The sequence below is a fragment of the Solanum tuberosum genome, unplaced genomic scaffold (genome assembly GCF_000226075.1).
Source record: "Solanum tuberosum cultivar DM 1-3 516 R44 unplaced genomic scaffold, SolTub_3.0 scf00201, whole genome shotgun sequence".
NCBI classification, from domain to species: Eukaryota; Viridiplantae; Streptophyta; class Magnoliopsida; order Solanales; family Solanaceae; genus Solanum; species Solanum tuberosum.
In genome coordinates, this window is record NW_006239126.1 from 1,081,930 (window position 1) to 1,105,127 (window position 23,198).

Genomic DNA, 23,198 nt, shown 5'->3' on the forward strand with positions numbered 1-23,198 from the left:
TATGACGAAATTAATATAAAGACGGACAAATGTCAAATTGCAATTAATTATATTTATTTTAAACCTGTTCGAAAAATGGCTATGAAAAAAATCAAATTTAAAAAGATAAGCTATAGGTATAATATTGTAAATCACACGTGAGAGAAATGTTATATAGTGAAACTTCTAGGAAAATCTCTAAAATTATCCGAAAAAAATACTCATAAAACAAATATATATGACTGTTGGTATGTCGACCGAATTTAATGGTGTTTCATGTAATGATGGGGATGCTGAATTTCTTTCGTCTTCTTCCAAAATATCTCTTTTAAAGTCCTGCAAAAGCTTCAAGCTTTCCACCACATTGCTTTTGCCAATTTTCATTTTCCTCTAACAATGTCTCTCAAATTCTTCAAACCCCTTTTTGATTCTTCCTCATGGCCCCTTCAAGAACTCAATGTTGAGCAAAAGGGGGTGTTTTTCTCCTATTTTCTTGGGTTTTTAGCTTTACTATGGTTCCTGTGGATTTTCATCAGTAATAACTCAAACAAGAGACTGCCACCAGGGCCTAAAGCTTTGCCCTTGATAGGTAATCTTCATTCTCTTGATCCTGAACTTCACACCTATTTTTGCATCTCTTTCCCAAAACTTATGGCCCGATTTGTAGACTCTGGCTTGGTAAAAAAATTGGGATTATTATTACTTCTCCTGCTTTAGCTCATGAGGTTCTTAAGGATCAAGATACCATTTTTGCTAACAGAGATGTGCCGGCTGCTGGTAGAGAAGCTACATATGGGGGAAATGACATAACTTGGACTCCTTATGGACCGAAATGGCGTATGTTGAGGAAGGTTTGTGTTCGTGATATGCTTAGTGGTTCTACTTTAGATTCTGTTTATGCACTAAGGAAAAAGGAGCTTAGACAGACAATCAATTACTTTTATAATCAGGCGGGATCGCCTGTGAACGTTGGTGAACAGATGTTCTTGACTGTGCTTAATGTGATTACAAGCATGTTATGGGGTGGCACAGTGAAGGGTGAGGAAAGAGCTAATCTTGGGGCAGAGTTTAGGCATGTTGTGAATGAAATGACTGAGCTGTTAGGTACTCCAAATGTTTCCGATTTTTACCCAGCCTTGGACTGGTTCGATTTGCAGGGTGTTATAAAGAAGATGAAAGTGTTGGCAAAGAGATTTGATAAGATATTTGAGAGCATGATTGATCAAAGACAGAAAATGGATAGAAATGCTGAGACGGGAGCTAATGTTGGTCAAGAAAGCAAGGACTTTTTGCAAGTTTTGCTGAAGTTGAAAGATGAAGCAGATTCCAAAATGCCTCTGACTATGACTGAACTCAAAGCCTTACTCATGGTATGATCTGTTACTTGATGCGATTTTGATTGTTTCCATTTGATTACTGAATTGTTGGTTGCTAACTATTTATTGGACTGCACTAAGGAAAGAGTCATTTAGCATCAAATAATATATAAAGCTTTAATTATATCAAAAAAATATGTGAAGACTAAATTGAGAACCTTGAGCTGAACACCTATATACAGTTCTACAAATAAAAAATTGTTGTACATGATAATAACTTTAAGAATACCATGAACAGGATATGGTTGTTGGTGGAACTGACACTACTGCCAACGTAGTTGAGTTTGCCTTGGCTGAAATTATGAACAAACCAGATGTCTTGAGGAAATTACAACAAGAAGTAGATACAGTCGTGGGAAAAGATAACATAGTGGAAGAGTCTCATATTCAACAGTTACCATATTTCTATGCAGTTATGAAAGAAGCCTTGCGTTTACATCCAGCTCTTCCACTCTTGGTCCCTCATTGTCCTAGTGAAACATGCACTGTTGGAGGATACACTGTTCCTGAAGGATCTCGTGTTTTCATAAATGTATGGGCTATACAGCGAGATCCTTCTATCTGGAAAAATCCAACTGAGTTCCATCCAGAGAGATTTTTGGACAATAAATGGGATTATAGTGGAAATGATTTCAACTATTTCCCATTTGGTTCTGGCAGAAGAATATGTGCGGGGATTGGCATGGCAGAGAGGATGTTCATGTATTCACTGGCTTCACTCATTCATTCTTTCGACTGGAAATTGCCCGAAGGAGAGACATTAGACCTCACAGAGAAGTTTGGGATTGTTCTGAAGAAGAAAATGCCTCTGGTGGCTATACCTATTCCAAGATTATCCAATCCAACACTCTATGAGTAAAATAAAAGATGTTGCTCTATCCTGTCAATGGTCTTATGAACAACTCAATGTCCACTGTTCCATGTGATATGGCTGATTTTTTTTATGACTACTTATGAATTTGAAATAATAATACATGTATTACTCTCATTGGGTATGTTGTTGTTGTGAACCAAATGGACAATAACATATACCAGTACTGCAGTAATTATTATATGCTTATCGATAAATCTGTATATTGTAATTTGTGTGTAATTTATCCATAAGCGTATGGTTTTGATGAGCACATATGGTTGTAATTATTCTCATTGAGGTTTGCAATCTCCTGTTTCCTACCTTTTGCTAGTGTGTTCTTATACAACTATTGAAATGTGTTTGTAGTGATTATACTTCTATCTTTTGTACTATATATGGAGATGTGCTCCCTGTAATTTGGATCCATTTCTAATTAATTCAATGCTTTCTATACATACAGTTGGTACACATCAAGATTATGAAACCTGCAATCAGTGTGGCTGAATCACCTGTATTTGACTAGATTCATTCCAGAATCTTCTCAACCGAAGTTAAAATACCTAATCAAGCTATTCTTATGCTGACAGTTTAGTTTCCTCGTTCACAATGGTCGTTTGTGTGTTCCAGATGGCATCCGGAGGCGATCATTTCTGAGGTAGACGGTAAGCCACTCACTTCTAGCAGTCGTTCCAGAAAGGCTTGGGCACACATGTTAAACCAAAATTTAACCTTTATATACAACACTCATGGACACATATGTTTCTAAGTATCTGCAAGTTTTTGGTGTTAACTACAAATGATGTGATTAAAATATCCCCTAGATGTAAATGAAACTACATTGAAGTGGTGAAATGACAATGGCATGAAGATATATGTGGAAGTATAAGATGGATAACATGGCATGGGAGAGTTTAAATGGAATCCGGAAACGAGGCATGCCTTCAGGACTTCCTCGCTATTCCCCAAGAGAAAACAAAGGGAAGTGAGATAAATGATTTACACCCACTAAATTCCCCACTTTGTTTTAGAAAGATGTTCATAAAATTAATCAAACAAAATAGTAGTCAAAGTGTAATTTTCTATCTTATTATATGGTATAATAGGTTACAAGAATTATTATTATTATTATAGAGAAATCGGAATAAAGAAGATAAGCATAATACTAAAAACACAAGTGAAATTAGTATTACAAAGGAAAACCTTGAGCAAGGTGTGTGAAATTTTCCTAAAAGAAAGTAAACAAAAAGGATCTTAAAGAGCATATTTCTGCTGGCATGAAGACAATATATACCTAATTTAATACGATTTCTTTATCTGTCTTGTGGACAGGAAGAAGCACCAATTCTAGCTGGAAGGTATCAACATCTGAAGATTCATTTGCACTACCCAACAAAGGTCATTGACTTCTTCAGTTATTTGAATCCCAAGGTACAATTATATTTGTTTACGCCAAATTATATTAATTTATTGCTGTATAAGGAACTAATGTATCATATCAATTTTGAACGAATCATATATCTGCCGAATACTTTTTGTCTTGATCCAAGATTTCTCATTCCTTTATCAAAATACCATTTTGTTTTAAGTGGTGTTAAAACATTGAGCTTCCCACCATATTGGTTCTGCCAATTTCCATTTCCCTCTTAGGCTCAAATAATGTCTCTCAAATTCTTCAAACCTCTGTTTGATTCTTTCTCATGTTCCTGGCAAGAATCAAATATTGGACAAAAAGGTGTATTTTACTCCTATGTTCTTGGTATTGTAGCTTTACTATGGTTTCTTTGGTTTTTCATTAACAAGTCAAAAAAGGGACAGCCCCCATTGCCACCAGGGCCTAAAGCTTTGCCTTTGATAGGTAATCTCCATTCTCTTGATCCTGAACTTCACACCTATTTTGCATCTCTTTCCCAAACTTATGGCCCCATTTGTAGACTCTGGCTTGGTAAAAAACTTGGGATCATTATTACTTCGCCTGCCTTAGCTCGCGAGGTTCTTAAGGATCAAGATACCATTTTTGCTAATAGAGATGTGCCTGCTGCTGGTAGAGAAGCTACATATGGTGGCACTGATATAGTTTGGACTCCTTATGGACCGAAATGGCGCATGTTGAGGAAAGTATGTGTTCGCGAAATGCTTAGTGGTTCTACTTTAGATTCTGTTTATGCATTGAGGCGACGGGAGCTTAGACAAACGATCAATTACTTCTATAGTCAGGCGGGATTGCCTGTGAATATAGGTGAACAGATGTTCTTGACTGTGCTTAATGTGATTACAAGCATGTTATGGGGTGGCACAGTGAAGGGCGAGGAAAGAGCTAGTCTTGGGGCAGAGTTTAGGCATGTTGTTACTAAGATGACTGAACTGTTAGGTACTCCAAATCTTTCTGATTTTTATCCGGGCTTGGCCAGGTTTGATTTGCAGGGTGTTACAAAGAAGATGAAAGTATTGGCAAAGAGATTTGATAAGATATTTGAGAGCATGATTGATAAAAGACAGGAGATTGATAGAAATGGTGGGATGGAAACTGGTGTTGGCCAAGAAAATAAGGATTTTTTGCAAGTTTTGCTGAAACTGAAAGATGATGAAGCTGCCAAAATGCCTTTGACCATGCCTGAACTCAAAGCCTTACTCATGGTATGTTTTCTCAATTGTGCATGCTACTACAGGAAAAATCCAGTATGTTAACACTTAACTATGAACCTTGAACTGAACTCCAGTATCCAGCTCTACAAGTAGTATGAATTTTGTTGTACATGATAATAACTTTAAAAATACTGTGAACAGGATATGGTTGTCGGTGGAACTGACACAACCTCCAACACGGTTGAGTTTGCCATGGCTGAAATTATGAACAAGCCAGACGTCCTGAGAAAATTGCAACAAGAAATAGATACAGTTGTGGGTAAAGATAACATAGTGGAAGAGTCTCATATTCAACACTTGCCATATTTCTATGCAGTTATGAAAGAAGTCTTGCGTCTACATCCAGCGCTTCCACTCTTGGTTCCTCATTGTCCTAGTGAGACAAGCACTGTTGGAGGATACACTGTTCCTAAAGGATCTCGTGTTTTCATAAATGTATGGGCAATACAGAGAGATCCTTCTATATGGGAAAATCCAACTGAGTTTCATCCAGAAAGATTTTTCGAAAATAAATGGGACTATAGTGGAAATGATCTCAACTACTTCCCGTTTGGTTCTGGCAGAAGAATCTGTGCGGGGATAGCCATGGCAGAGAGGATGTTCATGTATTCACTGGCTTCACTCATTCATTCTTTCGACTGGAAATTCCCCGAAGGAGAGACATTAGACCTTACAGAGAAGTTTGGAATTGTTCTGAAGAAGAAAATGCCTCTGGTGGCTATACCTACTCCAAGATTATCCAATCCGACACTGTATGAGTAAGATATGTCTGTAGAGAGACGTGTTCTGCATGATGATTATATCTTTTTGTATGATGAACTATGGAAAAGTGCTCCATGAAAATAGGATCTATTTGAAATTGATTGGAAGTTTTCTGTATAGTTTGTACACATCATGAATAAATATAAAAAGGGTGTTTGACAGATTAGTTAAATTATATACTTTTGTATTAGCTTAAAAAAATCCCTAATTGAAAAGACAAATTGGAACCAAGGGTGTGTTTGGTATGAAGGAAAATGATTTATAGTGTTTGATTTATGAATGAAAAATATTTTTAAGAAATATATTTTATTTTTACTAGAGTAGAAAATAATTTTTGAAATTGAAAATATTTTTTAAAAATAAACTTAAATTTTGTTGAAAATATTTTTTATAAACAATAAAAAATTGATAGCGAGGGGCGAGGGTAGTGGGTGGGGGTAAAAAATAAAAATTTGAAATTAGAAATATCTTTTTAAAATAATTTTTAATATTTTTTTGGGACGGGGTAGGGGTAGGGGTGAGGGTGGGTAAAAAAATTGAATTTAAAAACAAGCTTTAAAATTATTATTATTTTTTGGGGGGAGGGGGGGTGGTTGGGGGGCTGATTTGAGGGTAGGGACAAAATAAATTGATTTTTTCAACAAAAAAGTAATTGTAATATGAAATTGAAAGAGAGTTTTGGAAAATGTTTTCCTTAAGTTTTGAAGGGAAATCATTTTCCTTAAATTTGAGGAAAATGAATTGATTTGAAAAACATTTAACCCAACCAAAATGAGAAAATTAGAAAATCCTACCAAACACACCCCAATAATTGTTTCATTGGTTTTGCTTTGAAGTTTGAAGCAGCAGGATTGGGGAGGTATGTTCATATTGTGGTTTTGCAGACTTTCAAGAGTCACTTTTTGTCTTATCCAACATATTTATATTCTTCAGCAAATTTTACTTCCTTTTTATATATATATATGGTGTTAAAGTATTGATTTTTTTCTCCCTAATATTAAAGCAATAATTTATGATTGATCAAGGTTAAAAAAGAAAATAGTAATTATTTTTGATTTCTGAAAACCAATTTTTGTTATTACTCAAAACAGCTACTCTATTTTTTCAGTGAACCTTAACCAGCAACCTCAATTCTCTAAATTAACTTGAAAAAATAATAACTTTTAACTGCTCATAATTTGGCCAAACATACTCCAATATCCTATGTGACTATGAGAAACTTTAATTTTTGTTTCTCCAAAGAAAAGAAAAGAAAGGAACAGTCCCCATATTGAAACAACAAATTAGAATCTTACAGGCATGTTTGGAAAGCCATCCCGATAATTAGATTTGATGTAATTGAGTGTAATTATATTATCTGACGTGCTTGATTTAAATTTGATGTAATTGAGTGTAATTACATTGTCTGGCGTGTTTGATTGTCCATGTAGTTACTTGGTAATTGAGTGTAATTGATAGGGAGAATTAGACTCTTCAATTTTCAGGGAGCGGCTGTGAATTACAAGCTGATTACTTTTTAATTTCATCTTTTTATTTTAATTTATTTTTTATTTTTATTATTCTATTTTTAAAAAAAGATTATTTTATATTATTTATATTTCATTTCCTTCTCATTCTCAACCTTTACTTCATATGATTCCATGTATTTTTCGTATTATCTATCTTTTTATGGCATGTTATTTTTTCATTAGCATAATTTGGTTAGTATTTGAATTTTTAAATTAAAGTAGAATTCATTGTTAAGTAAAGTTATAGACTTACGTTTTTCTTTCTTTTTAAAATATATTTATGTTTGTTATGTTGAAATTTGATATAAGAGTATTGTGTTAAATATTTTGTTTGAATTTACAACTTATGTTATAATTTTAGTTTCATTTGTTTTAGTAGTATTGATAGATTATCTTTTTGTCTAATATTTTAATAATTTATGATACTTTATTTTTATCAAACATGCATTTCACGATGTTCATAGAAATCTTGTACTTTTAGTTTCTTTTTTATGATTAATTCAATTGAAATATACTAATTTGAAAAATATAAATCAATTACTTTTTCATAATATTAGTTAAGAACATATGTTTATTATTAATATATTTTCAAAAGACAATATATATCTTAAATATTTAATTTAATATCATTTATAAAGTTCCTTATTTATCTAATATAAATTTAAATAATTAACTTTTATTTTTAAAATTGAATTCAAACCATTCATGTATAATTATACTATGACAAACAAACATGTCAGTGTATTAGTTGGTTGTGTAAGCACTAGTGGAGTTTGTCTCAACATTTTTTATTTGGGGGTTCCACTGGAGTATCTTAAAGTATTGCAGAAACATTGTGGAGAGCCAGCAACACAAGAGTTATCTGTATGAAATGAGGTAACAGTATGTGGCATACTTAGTTTTACTATGGTTTCTTTGGTTTTTCATCAGTAACTCAAACAAGGGACTGCCACCAGGGCCTAAACCTTTGCCTTTGATAGGTAATCTCCTCTCTCTTGATCCTCAACTTCACACCTATTTTGCATCTCTTTCCCAAACTTATGGCCCCATTTGTAGACTCTGGCTTGGTAAAAAACTTGGGATTATTATTACTTCCCCTGCCTTAGCTCGCGAGATTCTTAAGGATCAAGATACCATTTTTGCTAACAGAGATGTGAGTGTTGCTGGTAGAGAAGTTACATATGGTGGAACTGACATAGTTTGGACTCCTTATGGACCTAAGTGGCGTATGTTGAGGAAGGTTTGTGTTCAAGAAATGCTTAGTGCTTCTACTTTAGATTCTCTTTATGCACTAAGGAGAAGGGAGCTTAGACAATCGATCAATTACTTTTATAATCAGGCAGGATCACCTGTGAATATTGGTGAACAGATGTTCTTGACTGCACTTAATGTGATTACAAGTATGTTATGGGGTGGCACAGTGAAGGGTGAGGAAAGAGCTAGTCTTGGGGCAGAGGTTAGGGATGTTGTGACTAAGATGAATGAGCTGTTAGTTACTCCAAATCTTTCCAATTTTTACCCGGGCTTGGCCTGGTTTGATTTGCAGGGTGTTAAAAAGAAGATGAAAGTGTTGGCAAAGAGATATGATAACATATTTGAGAGCATGATTGATCAAAGACAACAAATGAATAGAAATGGTGTTGGCCAAGAAAGCAAGGACTTTTTGCAAGTTTTGCTGAAGTTGAAAGATGAAGCAGATCCCAAAATGCCTCTGACCATGATTGAAATCAAAGCCTTACTTACGGTATGTTTTATCAGTTGTGCATTCAAATCTGGTACTTACATTATATTTTCATAAATAAAAAATCGTTGTGCATGATAATAACTTCACAAATACTACGGACAGGATATGGTTGTTGGTGGAACTGAAACTAGCGCCAACACAGTTGAGTTTGCCATGACTGAAATTTTGAACAAACCAGATGTCTTGAGGAAATTACAACAAGAAGTGGATACAATTGTGGGAAAAGATAACATAGTGGAAGAGTCTCATATTCAACAGTTACCATATTTCTATGCAGTTATGAAAGAAGTCTTTCGTCTACATCCAGCTCTCCCACTCTTGGTCCCTCATTGTCCTAGTGAGACAAGCACTGTTGGAGGATACACTGTTCCTAAAGGATCTAGTGTTTTCGTAAACGTATGGGCTATACAGAGAGATCCTTCTATATGGGAAAATCCAACTGAGTTCCATCCGGAAAGATTTATGGAAAAAGAATGGGACTTTAGTGGAAATGATTTGACCTACTTCCCGTTTGGTTCTGGCAGAAGAATCTGTGTGGGTTAGCCTTGGCAGAGAGGATGCTCATGTATTCACTGGCTTCACTTATTCATTCTTTCGAATGGAAATTGCCTGAAGGAGAGACATTAGACTTTACAGAGAAGTTTGTGCTTGTTCTGAAGAAGAAAATGCCTCTGGTGGCTATACCTACTCCAAGATTATCCAATCCAACACTCTACGAGTAAGATAGAAATATGTCTGTAAAGAGTCGTGTTCTGCATGGTGATTTTATCTTTTGTGTGATGAACTATGGAAATGTGATCCATGAAAGATGTTTCTCTATCCTGACAATGGTATTATGAGCAACTCAATGTTCCATGTGAAATGGCTAGTTTCCATGACTACTTAAATATTGTATTCTGAATCGAATTTGAAATAATAGTACATGTATTACTTTGTTGTAGAGATTATGCTTCTATCTTTTGTTTGATGAACTATATATGGAGATATAATACTTAAACCACAAGGGAAAGTAGTATTACTAAGCAAAACCTGGAGCAAGTTGTGTGAAATTATTTGTAAAAGCTATGACATTCTGAAAAGGATTTAAAAGAGCATATTTGTGCTCAAATATACCTAATTTAATACTATTTCCTTATTTGTCTTGTGAACAGGACAGATAAGGTATCAAAAGCTGAAGATTCATTTGTGTTACACAACAAGGGGCCATTGACTTCATTAAATATAAATGTCGAAGTGGAAAATGGCTTCCCACCACATTGTTTCTGCCATCTCTCCCATTTTTCTCTTAGTCTGAAATAATGTCACTCAAATTCTTTACACCTTTGTTTGATTCTTTCCCATGGCCCTGGCAAGAACAAAATATTGAGAAAAATGGTGTATTTTTCTCCTATGTTCTTGGTATTTTAGCTTTATTATGGTTTCTTTGTTTTTTCATCAACAAGTCAAAAAAGGGACAACCCCCATTGCCACCAGGGCCTAAAGCTTTGCCCTTGATAGGTAATCTCCATTCTCTTGATCCTCAACTTCACACCTATTTTGCATCCCTTTCCCAAACTTATGGCCCCATTTGTAGACTTTGGCTAGGTAAAAAAGTTGGGATTATTATTACTTCACCTGCCTTAGCTTGCGAGGTGCTTAAGAATCAAGATACCATTTTTGCTAACAGAGATGTGCCTGCTGCTTGTAAAGAATCTTCATATGGTGGAAAAGACATAGTTTGGACTCCTTATGGACCGAAATGGCGTATGTTGAGGAAAGTTTGTGTTCGTGAAATGCTTAGTGGTTCAACTTTAGATTCTGTTTATGCACCAAGGAAAAGGGAGCTTAGACAATCGATCAATTACTTTTATAATCAGGCGGGATCGCCAGTGAATATTGGTGAACAGATGTTCTTGACTGTGCTTAATGTGATTACAAGCATGTTATGGGGTGGCACAGTGAAGGGTGAGGAAAGATCTAGACTTGGAGCAGAGTTTAGGCATGTTGTAGCTGATATGACTGAGCTGTTAGGTACTCCAAATATTTCCGATTTTTATCCGGGTTTGGCCAGGTTCGATTTGCAGGGTGTAACAAAGAAGATGAATGTGTTGGAAAAGAGATTTGATAAGATATTTGAGAGCATGATTGATCAAAGACAGAAAATAGATAGAAATGCTGAGATGGGAACTGGTGTTGGCCAAGAAAGCAAGGACTTTTTGCAAGTTTTGCTAAAGTTGAAAGATGAATCAGATGCCAAAATGCCTCTGACCATGATTGAACTCAAAGCCTTACTTATGGTATGTTTTATTCATCAAGTTTTGTTGTGAGCTGAGCTGTTGTTACATTCTTCTTCTATGCAAATTCACATTCATTTGATATGCTACTGGTTTCAAAGTTTGGATTTTACTTCAAATAGTCTAATTCCTTACATATTACGGATATAAAAAAATGGTTTTTAGTGATGTTAGTCATAATAAGAGGATCAATACGAATAAAAGTGAAAAATAAGATAGTAAATGTACTGAAGAATTATTACATCAGATGAGTAAAAATTATTAGATGAATCAGATTTATATAAATTCATGTTCTGAACTGTTAGTTGCTACCTTTTTATTGGATTGCATTAAGGAAGACTTAACTGTGAATTAAGGCAGTGAACCTTAAACTGAAATCCAATATACAGTATTTGATAATAACTTCACAAATACTGTGGACAGGATATGGTGGTTGGTGGAACTGACACAACCTCCAATGCGGTTGAGTTTGCCATGGCTGAAATTATGAACAAACCATACGTCCTGAGGAAATTACAACAAGAGCTAGAGACAGTTGTGGGAAAAGATAATATTGTGGAAGAGTATCATATTCAGCAATTACCATATCTTTATGCAGTTATGAAAGAAGCCTTGCGCATACATCCAACTCTTCCACTCTTGGTGCCACATTGTCCTAGTGAAACATGCACTGTTGGAGGATACACTGTCCCTAAAGGATCTCGTGTTTTCATAAATGTATGGGCTATACAGAGAGATCCTTCTATCTGGAAAAATCCAACTGAGTTCCATCCAGAGAGATTTTTGGACAGTAAATGGGATTATAGTGGAAATGATTTCAACTATTTCCCATTTGGTTCTGGCAGGAGAATCTGCGCGGGGATAGTCATGGCAGAGAGGATGTTCATGTATTCACTAGCTTCACTCATTCATTCTTTCGACTGGAAATTGTCTGAAGGAAAGACATTAGACCTTACAGAGAAGTTTGGGATTGTTCTGAAGAAGAAAATACCTCTGGTGGCTATACCTACTCCAAGATTGTCTAATCCAAAACTGTATGAGTAAGATTAAAATGTGTCTGTAGAGAGTCGTGCTCTGTATGATGATTCTCTCTTTCGTATGGTGAACTATAGAAATGGGATCCATTTGAGATTGATTCAAAGGTTTCGATACAGTTTAGTACACATCAAGGGTATTAAACCTGTAATTCAAGTGTACCTGAATTAGCACATCAGAGATGAGCTTCCTGTTTGTACGATAAAAATTATTTCCAGTTTTATTTCAAATTTGTTTAAGTCATAGTCAGTTGTTTACTTAAGTTGGAAAAATCCTTCAAATCGAAGGTAAGAACCATAGGATCGCTATGATTCAAATTGCTCCACTGTAACAATAAGAGGGTTACAAATATTCTCTAAAAATGGCTACATAACACTTTAATGGATCAATTACTTTTTTAACCAGGCAAGATCACCTATGAATGTTGGTGAGCAGATGTTCTTAACCGTACTTAATGTGATTACAAGCATGTTATAGTTGGATTTAATTCTCAAATTTCACTTAACAGTGTGAATATCAAATGTCCAATATTTACCTTCATGAAGTCAGATTAAACACAGAGTCACATTTCTTCTATGATCCATCCACCATCAAAATGTTCATTGACAACTTGTTTACTTCACAAATAGGTAAATTGTCCCCCCCCCCTCCGAAAAAAAAAAAGTTTAAAAACAAAATCTAATCAATTAATTAAAATGAGTATTTTTTTTTTTAAAAAAAGAAATTAGTTTAAAACAAAAGTTATGTTTCAATAAAATAATTAAAATGTGTATCTTATTATTTATTTAAAAATTTATTTGAAACAAAAAAATATTTCAAAATAATTTAATGAAAAGGTCATTTAATTTTGTTGGGCTACTTTCTAAATAATTGAGTGACTTTATAGGTAAAATATTTATAGTTAAGTGACTTTGAGATATAAAAAAAAAGTTAAATGACTTTTTATGAAAATAAATATTAGTTGAATGACCATATAAAATAAGCAACTCTTTTGGTCAAAGAGTTCAATTTTGCTAGCGATGAATCCAAAGAAAGAAAGCATTTTTTTGCTGAAAATTGAATGATAAACAAAATGCCAAACAAACTTTGCTCCTTTTCACATTTCTTATACTACCAAACAAAGTACTTTCTCCGTTTCAATTAACATCACGAGATTCAGGAGAATACTGGGAATGTCTATTTATATTCATTTCATTCTTTCAGCAAAATTAAAAAAAAAAAATCTTCTTCAGATGTCTCTCAAATTCTTCAAACCCCTTTTTGATTCTTTCCCATGGCCCCTTCAACAACTCAATGTTGAGCAAAAGGGTGTGTTTTTCTCCTGTTTTCTTGCTTTTTTAGCTTTACTTTGGTTTTTCATCAGTAACTCAAACAAGAGATTGCCACCAGGGCCTAAAGCTTTTCCCTTGATAGGTAATCTCCATTCTCTTGATCCTGAACTACACACCTATTTTGCATCTCTGTCCCAAACTTATGGCCCCATTTGTAGAATCTGGCTTGGTAAAAAACTTGGGATTATTATTACTTCCCCTGCTTTAGCTCGCGAGGTTCTTAAGGATAAAGATACCATTTTTGCAAACAGAGATGTCCCTGCTGCTGGAAGCGAATTTTCATATGGTGGCAATAATGTACTTTGGACTCCTTATGGACCGAAATGGCGCATGTTGAGGAAGGTTTGTGTTCGCGATATGCTTAATTCTTCTACTTTAGATTCGGTTTATGCACTAAGGAGAAGGGAGCTTAGACAATCGATTAATTACTTCTATAGTAAGAAGGGTTTACCAGTGAATGTTGGTGAGCAGATGTTCTTGACTATACTTAATGTGATTACAAGCATGTTATGGGGTGGCACAGTGAAGGGTGAGGAAAGAGCTAGTCTTGGAGCTGAGTTTAGGCTTGTTGTGACTGAGATAGCTAAGTTGGTCAGTATTCCCAACCTTTCCGATTTTTACCCGGGCTTGGCTTGGTTTGATTTCCAGGGTGTTATAAAGAAGATGAAGTTGTTGGCAAAGAGATTTGATAAGATATTTGAGAGCATGATTGATCAAAGACAAAAATTGGACAGAAATGGTGTTGGCCAAGAAAGCAAGGACTTTTTGCAAGTTTTGCTGAAGTTGAAAGATGAAGCAGATCCCGAAATGCCTCTGACCATGACTGAAATCAAAGCCTTACTTATGGTATGTTTATCAATTGTGCATTCTACTAAATAGTCATAACTGCATTATTATTGAGTAGCCAATATTGCATTTGTCTTCCACCATTCATACTGGCTTACACTGATCATAATGGCAGATGTTTTCTTTTCTTTTTTTATATTAAAAGGATCAAATGCTATATAAGTTCATATTAGGATTGTAAATGTATTGACGAATTTTTGTGGTGGGTGAGTAATAAATATTAGATTCATGTCCTGAACTGTTAGTTGCTACCATGTTATTGGACTGCATTAAAGAAAGAGTCGGCAAATTTAGCATCAGATTATATGTGAAGACTTAACTGTGAATTAAGACGATGAACCTTGAACTGAACTCTAATATACAGTTTTACAATTAAAAAATTGTTGTACATGATAATAACTTCACAAGTACTATGGACAGGAAATGGTTCTCGGTGGAACTGACACTTCCGTCAACACAATTGAGTTTGCCATGGCTGAAATTATGCACAAACCCGATGTCCTGAGGAAATTACAACAAGAAGTAGATACAGCTGTGGGAAAAGATAATATTGTGGAAGAGTCTCATATTCAGCAATTACCATATCTCTATGCAGTGATGAAAGAAGTGTTGCGCCTACATCCAGCTGCTCCACTATTGATACCACATTGTCCTAGTGAAACATGCACTGTGGGAGGTTACACTGTTCCTAAAGGATCTTGTATTTTCATAAATGTATGGGCTATTCAGAGAGATGCTTCTATATGGAAAAATCCAACAGAGTTCCGTCCAGAGAGATTTTTGGACAATAAATGGGATTATAGTGGAAAAGATTTGAACTATTTCCCATTTGGTTCTGGCAGAAGAATTTGTGCGGGGATAGGCATGGCAGAGAGGATGTTCCTGTATTCACTGGCTTCACTCATTCATTCTTTTGATTGGAAATTGCCCGAAGGAGTGACATCAGACGTTACAGAGATGTTTGGTATTACTTTGAGGAAGAAAATTCCTCTGGTGGCTATACCTACTCCAAGATTGTCCAATCCAACACTGTATGAGTAATATAAAAATGTATCTGTTGAGAGTCGTGTTCTGTATGATTATTCTGTCTTTTGTATGATGAATTATGGAAATTAATTTAAACTTTCTATGCAGTAAAAGGAACCATTATTTTCTCTCTTGTCTCTTGGTGAAAGTTCTCTCAAGGAAGAATTCAGGTTTCCTCATGGCTAGAGATGAGGTTCATGTTTTTTTCTTTCTTTAAACCTTAACTAAACACATCAATTCTCGAAATTATTTCTTTCTAAATAAAATATTTGGACTTCTCAAAACCTCAATATCCAATGAGATACTTTAATTTTTGTCTCTCCGAATAAAAGAAAAAAACACAAAGGGAAACAGTCCCCATATTGGAAAAAAAACAGTTCATTTACTTTTTCTGCTTTGTAGTTGAATCAGGTATGTTCATATTGATCTTGTGGTTCTGCAGACTTCCTAGAGTCAATTATCTAATCTTAGATCTTTTATTTCTTCAGAAGGTTTTACTTTATTTATATAGTGTTAAAGCATTGAGATTTTCTTGGTCAGCAAAGAAGATGATTTAGACCATCAACCATGATTGTCCAACAAAGAAAGGAATTTTTGCTAGTTTTGCTGAAGTTGAATATTGATAAAGAATATGCCAAAATTCTAGCTTTTGTTGTGGTATATCATATATGTGAATTTTTTTACTACTGACTCTGTTCCAGCTAAATGAAATGATTAATAGTCACACAGATGTCTAAAATTTGGTTTTATACCACAAGTTTCAAAGTCTTTTCTTTTTTCCTGAACTTTGTGTCATAAATTGAGACGGAGAGAGTGAAAGTCACTTTCTTTGGATGTGATGTTGGTTGGTCCCTTCTAACTTGTAACATGTTCTATGTAAGCAAATAACCTTTCCTGTCCCCTGTTCGAAGTTCAAATCTATTTTTTAGTTACTACTGCATTATTGCTGAGGAGAGGAGATTGCATTTGCCTGTTCTTATCTTCTAGACTTTTTAGAAATGCCGCTTTGTGTGTGTCAGATCTTGCAAAAATAGTACATTTCTGAAGACTTTCGAGCATTGAGTTTTTCTTGGCTAAAATGGCCCTTATGGTATGTTATGTCACTTACTTTCGATGTGATATTGGTTGTTCCCTTCTGTTGGGAAATGAGGATAACATAATCTACTAAATTCCCTACCATTTAAATTAATTAAAAAAATTCCTTTTTTCGTCTCCCTCTATTGACCTGCGGATACATCTCTCTAACTCTCCCCACACCGTGCTTAAATCCTCCCAAAATCACGCCTATAACTTAACAATGTATCATTGATTTTTTCCAACTCAACATTTTTGAATTACAACCGTGTTATTATTGAACTTATCTTTAATTTCAAATTCTAAAAAAGGTAAAAGAATTTCTTCATCATTTTTTTTTGTTTTTAATATATCAGAATATTAAATCAAAATAGTTTCTATTTATTGATTTTCAACTCAATTTACCGATACATATAGATTCACTACCATCGTTTAGTATTGGTCTTACTCAATTAGTTCCTCAAATGGAAGATCTTGTTCCTCGAGAATTTGATTCGAATAATGATGATTTTGCTGAAAATAGATCCAAACACAGCAATGATTCTTTAATGATGAAGAAATTGCAGGAGGAAAAATTTCGGAAGGATATAAGTTCGAAAGCTTCAGAAGTAAAGGGGGGGGGGGAGTCAATGGTGTTACTACTTGGCTTTCTCTACCCAAGGTTCAAGTTTCTAATGTATATGGTCGATATTGTGTATTTACCTATGTATCATGTTTATGTTTCAACTATCAGATTAGGGATGTGCAAAAACCGAATCGACCAATAAATTAAACCCAAAAAATGTTATTGGGTTATTAGGTTAACAGGGTTTTAATGGTTTTTAAAAAAAAATTATTGAGTCATCCGTTTGGTATCGATTTTTAGTATTGGATAAACCGTAAACCCATTAAGACGATAGTAATTTACTACTACACTCTTTATAAATATCAACTATTAATAACTTAACATAACTAGACACTATATCAATACTCTACACTACGGTCTACACACTTCACACGTCACAATACTTCTACTTCACATAAGAAATTTCATATTATGTTTTGGTTGTAGCATGTAATTGTAGTCTTTGTACTGTATCTACTCTTATTGATGCAATTTTTCATTATATTTCTTGTTTCACTATATCAAAGCATTTACATATGATTTGCTTGTCTCACTGTATCGTGCCAAATTGTTAGAGAAGTGAGAAATCATATATTTATTTTATGAGCATTTTCTTATTAGGTAAATTGAAAACCGAACCGTTAATGACCAAAAACCATTAAAGAATATATTATTGATTTGTTATTGGTTTAACATATTTTAAAATCACCAACATGGGTTGTGGTGCATTGGTGGGAGTGCTTCACCCTTAACCAGAGGTTTCAAGTTCGAGCCCTGGGTATGGAGAATATCCTGTTGGGAGCGCCACCCCCTAATGGGCCCTGCAGTGCGCGATCTGGATTTAGTCGGAGCTCCAATGTGGGCTCCGGACACCGGGTGGGAAACCAACACCACAAAAAATAATATTTAAAAATCAAAAATAGATAAACCGAACTGATAATTCATAAAATCGAACTGAACCAACCGATGCACACCCCTATATCAGATACATTAAAACTTTGTTTATGTACAATGTATATGGTACAAATGATAGTGTTGTTATATAATTCAAATTATTTTAAACCTAAATCAGTATAAATCATGTTTATGGTTATGTATCTGGTACATAACTATTACAACCTTCATTATATTTTAATACCCGATTCAGACACCTATTGCTATTTATCTGAAAAAGGCTACCAACTTTCATTGTGATTCTAGTTATTTTGTTATGTATCTGAATTCTTTACGTTTTAATGTATCTGGAGACAATTCTACGATGTATCTATATAATGTCTATTTTTTTCCAACTCATCAATTTATAATTCAGCTGCAATTGTTGATTTCAGATTCATAAAAGAAATATTGTTTCCAACAATGATTTCATCGCTTTTGTATTGTTCGTAATTCACTTCAAACACCACACTCCAAAATGTCTGAATGTTCATGATGTATCTTCTTCCAAATTACCAAATTTTGAAGCAGAGTTAAAAAGATTTTGGACGATTTGCTTGAATTAGTTTGAATTTTGAATATGTTACGCGTTATGAGGGATCTAAGTTCTTGAATTGACTCTATTAGGATAATAATTAGTTTTAATTCGTGAATTTTGAATATTAAGATCAATTAGAGTTCTTATCAAATTTGGAATTTTTTTCTAAAATTACACATATCTTTCAATTTTTATCTTTAATCTTTATAATTTCACCTCTACATCTTGTTCTTATTTTAAGTAACCCGATTCTTATCAATATTGTACTACACAAATAAGGAAAAATTATGTTTTATATATGTGGTGTTAAATATTGAGTTTTTCTTCTTCAGCAAAGAAGATGAACGGTATCTGATTGGATATTTGAAGCCATGATTGACTTCAAATTTTGCTGGCGATAAAGCCAAAGAAAGAAACGATTTTTTGCTGAAAATTGAATGATGAACAAAATGCCAAACAAATTTTGCTTTCCACGTTTCATATAATACAAAACAAAGTACTTTTTCCGTTTCAATTAACATCACGAGATTCAGGAGGTGACTCTGCTTCGTTTTGGTCTATATATATTCATCTCATTCTTTCAGCAAAAAAAAATAATCTTTTAGCTGTGCAAAAGCTTCAGATGTCTCTCGAATTCTTCAAACCTCTTTTTGATTCTTTCCCATGGCTCCTTCAACAACTCAATGTTGAGCAAAAGGCTGTGATTTTCTCCTGTTTTCTTGGGTTTTTAGCTTTACTTTGGTTTTTCATCAGTAACTCAAACAAGGGACTGCCACCAGGGCCTAAACCTTTGCCCTTGGTAGGTAATCTCCATTCTCTTGATCCTCAACTTCACACCTATTTTGCATCTCTGTCCCAAACTTATGGCCCCATTTGTAGACTCTGGCTTGGTAAAAAAGTTGGGATTATTATTACTTCACCAGCCTTAGCTCGCGAGGTTCTTAAGGATAAAGATACCATTTTTGCTAACAGAGATGTCCCTGCTGCTGGAAGAGAATTTTCATACGGTGTCAATGACTTACTTTGGACTCCTTATGGACCGAAATGGCGAATGTTGAGGAAGGTTTGTGTTCGCGATATGCTTAGTTGTTCTACATTAGATTCTGTTTATGCACTAAGGAAAAGGGAGCTTAGACAATCGATCAAATACTTGTATAGTCAGAAGGGTTTACCGGTGAATGTTGGTGAACAGATGTTCTTGACTGTGCTTAATGTGATTACAAGCATGTTATGGGGTGGCACAATGAAGGGTGAGGAAAGAGCTAGTGTTGGAGCTGAGTTTAGGCATGTTGTGACCGAGATAGCTGAGTTGATCAGTATTCCCAATCTTTCCGATTTTTACCCAGGCATGGCTTGGTTTGATTTCCAGGGTGTTGTAAAGAAGATGAAGGTGGTTCTAAAGAGATTTGATAAGATATTTGAAACCATGATTGATCAAAGACAAAAATTGGACAGAAATGGTGTTGGCCAAGAAAGCAAAGACTTTCTGCAAGTTTTGCTGAAGTTGAAAGATGAAGCAGATCCCAAAATGCCTCTGACCATGACTGAAATCAAAGCCTTACTTATGGTATGTTTATCAGTTGTGCAATCTGCGAAATTCGTTTTTCCTAAATGAACCAAAAATAATTCTACCTCTCCCTAGTTATCACTGCATTATTATTGAGTAGCAAAGATTGCATTTGTCATCAACCATTCATACCTTACCTATATGGATTAATTATAAGCTTACACAGTTATACTGATCATGATGGCAGATCTTTTCTTTTTTATATTATAAGGATCAAAATCATTGTGTCAGTATGGGAAATAAATTTCAGAAGAATCAGATTCATTAATTCATGTCCTGAGTTGTTGGTTGCGTTCTTTGGCTAGAAAAATTCTTCATTTTCATTACATGTGGTACTGGTTACAAAAGTTTGCATTTTACTTTAAATAGTCCATATCCTTACATGTTAGGTAGTTAACGGATGAAAAATTGGCTTATAGTGATGCTAGTCATAATAAGAGGATCAAATGCTAATACAAGTTAAAATTAGGATTGTAAATGTATTGAAGAATTACTGTGGCAATTGTGTAATAGATATTAGATTCGTATATTCATGTTCTGAACTGTTAGTTGCTACCATGTTATTGGACTGCCTTAAGGAAAGAGTCCACAATTTTAGCATCAGATAATATGTGAAGACATAACTGTGAATTAAAACTGTGAACCTTGAACTGAACTCCAATATACAGTTGTTATACAATTAAAAAACTGCTGTACATGATAATAACTTCACAAATACTATGGACAGGATATGGTTACTGGTGGAGCTAGCTCAACGTCCAATGCGATTGAGTTTGCCATGGCTGAAATTATGAACAAACCAGACGTCCTGAGGAAATTACAACAAGAACTAGAGACAGTTGTGGGAAAAGATAATATTGTGGAAGAGTCTCATATTAAGGAATTACCATATCTTTATGCAGTTATGAAAGAAGTCTTGCGCATACATCCAACTGCTCCACTATTGGTGCCACATTGTCCTAGTGAAACATGCACTGTGGGAGGGTACACTGTTCCTAAAGGATCTTGTGTTTTCATAAATGTATGGGCTATACACAGAGATCCTTCTATCTGGAAAAATCCAACTGAGTTCCGTCCAGAGAGATTTTTGGACAATAAATGGGATTATAGTGGAAATGATTTCAACTATTTCCCATTTGGTTCTGGCAGAAGAATCTGTGTGGGGATAGACATGGCAGAGAGGATGTTCATGTATTCACTTGCTTCACTGGTTCATTCTTTCGACTGGAAATTGCCTGAAGGAGAGACATTAGAAGTTACAGAGAAGTTCGGTATTATTTTGAAGAAGAAAATGCCTCTGGTGGCTATACCGACTCCAAGATTGTCCAATCCAGCACTCTATGAGTAAGATAAAAATGTGTCTGTAGAGAGTCGCATTCTGTATGATGATTATGTCTTTTGTATGATGAATTATGAAAATGGGATCCATTTTAAATTGATTCAAAGGTTTCTATACAGTTTGTGTCCATCAGAGATGAAATTCCTGAGGATAACATAATCTATTAAATTCCCTACCATTTAAATTAATTACAAAAATTTCCTTTTTCCGTCTCTCTTTATTAACCTGCGGTTACATCTCTCTAACTCTCCCCACACCACGCTTAACTCCCCCAAAATCACGCCTATAACTTAACAATGTATCAACAATTTCCTCCAAGTCAGCATTTTTGAATTACAACCGTGTTATTCTTGAACTTATCATCAATTTCAAGTTCTAGGTAGAAGAATTTCTTCATAATCTTTTTTGCTTTTAATATATCAGAATTTTGAATCAAAATAGTTTCAATTTATTGTTCTTCAACTCAATTTGACGATACCTGTGGACTCACTACCATCATTTAGTATTGGTCTTACTCAATTAGTTCCTCAAACGAAAGATTTTGTTCCTTGTGAGTCGTGAGTTTGATTCGAATAATGATGATTTTGCTGAAAATAGATTCAAACACCGCAACGATCCTTTAATGATGAAGAAATTGTGGAACAAAAATTACGGAAGGATGTTAGTTCAAGTGTGAAAGCACTAGCTATAAAATCTTCAAAATAAAAGGGGGGAAGTCGATGGTGTTACCACTCGGCTTTCTCTACCAAGGTTCAAATTTCTAATGTATCTGGTTGATATTGTGTGTTTACTTAAGTATCATGTTTATGTTTCAACTATCAGATACATTACAACTTTGTTTGTGTTCAATATATATGTCTAAATGTTATTGTTGATACATAACCTCAATTATTTCAAACCTAAATCAATATAAATCATGTTTATAGTTAGTATTTGATACATAGCTATGAGAACCTTCACTATATTTAGTACCTGATACATACACCTATTGTTATTTATCTAAAAAAAAAAGCTACCAACTTTCATTGTGATTCTAGTTATTTTGTTATGTATCTAAATTCTTTTTAGTTTTAATGTATTTGGAGACAGTTCTATGATGTATCTACCTGATGTCTATTTTTTCCCAATTCATCAATTTATAATTCAGCTGCAATTGCTGATTTCATATTCATAAAAGAAGTATTGTCTCCAACAATGATTTCATCGCTTATGTATCGTTCGTAACTTTTAGACATTCAACTCCAAAATGTCTCAGAAAAATCGAGAGGTTCATGATGAATCTTCTTCTAAATTTGGAATTTTATTCTCAAACCCCTTCAACAACTCAATGTTTAAAGGGTGTGTTTTCCTCTTGTTTTCTTGTTTTTTTAGCTGTACTATGGTTTCTTTGGTGTTTCATCAGTAACTCAAACAAGGGATTGCCACCAGGGCCTAAAGCTTTGCCCTTGATAGGTAATCTCCATTCTCTTTTGTCACGCCCCGAGCCTACACCCTGGGCGGGACCGGCACTCGGAGACCATTGCTGGCCCCAAGCGAACCCTTGGCCTGGCTTTCTTAACTCAGCGGAAACTTAACTCAACAGAATAACTCAATGCCATGCAAAGACATAAATAACTTAACTGATGAAATCAAGCCAAAAAGGCAACTCTAGTCTCAAAATAGAATATTTACATATATACATAGATAAGAGACTCAATACTAACTGATTGTCTGTCTATGAAGCCTCTAACATACTGAGATGGATGTTGGGACAGACCCCGCAACATC

At 34.5% G+C, this 23,198-nt stretch overlaps 4 protein-coding genes and 2 pseudogenes across 4 annotated transcripts; all 6 read left to right on the forward strand.

Annotated features, from left to right (window-relative positions):
- Positions 1-215: 215 nt before the first annotated feature.
- Positions 216-2,628, forward strand: LOC102587516 (flavonoid 3'-monooxygenase-like; annotated as a pseudogene).
- A 1,019-nt stretch (positions 2,629-3,647) lies between these two features.
- On the forward strand, positions 3,648-5,746 carry LOC102587188 (geraniol 8-hydroxylase-like). The gene is made up of 2 exons (XM_006355445.2): positions 3,648-4,842; positions 4,993-5,746. The coding sequence occupies exons 1-2, from the start codon at positions 3,865-3,867 to the stop codon at positions 5,611-5,613; spliced, it is 1,599 nt and encodes a 532-aa protein (XP_006355507.1). The 5' UTR covers positions 3,648-3,864; the 3' UTR covers positions 5,614-5,746.
- A 2,095-nt stretch (positions 5,747-7,841) lies between these two features.
- Positions 7,842-9,805, forward strand: LOC102593500 (flavonoid 3'-monooxygenase-like; annotated as a pseudogene).
- Positions 9,806-9,914: 109 nt separating this feature from the next.
- Positions 9,915-12,353, forward strand: LOC102593824 (geraniol 8-hydroxylase-like). The gene is made up of 2 exons (XM_006355462.2): positions 9,915-11,141; positions 11,562-12,353. Exons 1-2 carry the CDS (start codon positions 10,164-10,166, stop codon positions 12,180-12,182), a joined length of 1,599 nt encoding a protein of 532 aa, XP_006355524.1. The 5' UTR covers positions 9,915-10,163; the 3' UTR covers positions 12,183-12,353.
- Positions 12,354-13,405: 1,052 nt separating this feature from the next.
- Positions 13,406-15,488, forward strand: LOC102594137 (flavonoid 3'-monooxygenase-like). The gene is made up of 2 exons (XM_006355463.2): positions 13,406-14,350; positions 14,771-15,488. Exons 1-2 carry the CDS (start codon positions 13,406-13,408, stop codon positions 15,389-15,391), a joined length of 1,566 nt encoding a protein of 521 aa, XP_006355525.1. The 3' UTR covers positions 15,392-15,488.
- A 3,659-nt stretch (positions 15,489-19,147) lies between these two features.
- LOC107062135 (flavonoid 3'-monooxygenase-like) lies at positions 19,148-21,456 on the forward strand. The gene is made up of 2 exons (XM_015312413.1): positions 19,148-20,092; positions 20,820-21,456. Exons 1-2 carry the CDS (start codon positions 19,148-19,150, stop codon positions 21,438-21,440), a joined length of 1,566 nt encoding a protein of 521 aa, XP_015167899.1. The 3' UTR covers positions 21,441-21,456.
- The last annotated feature ends 1,742 nt before the right edge of the window (positions 21,457-23,198 follow it).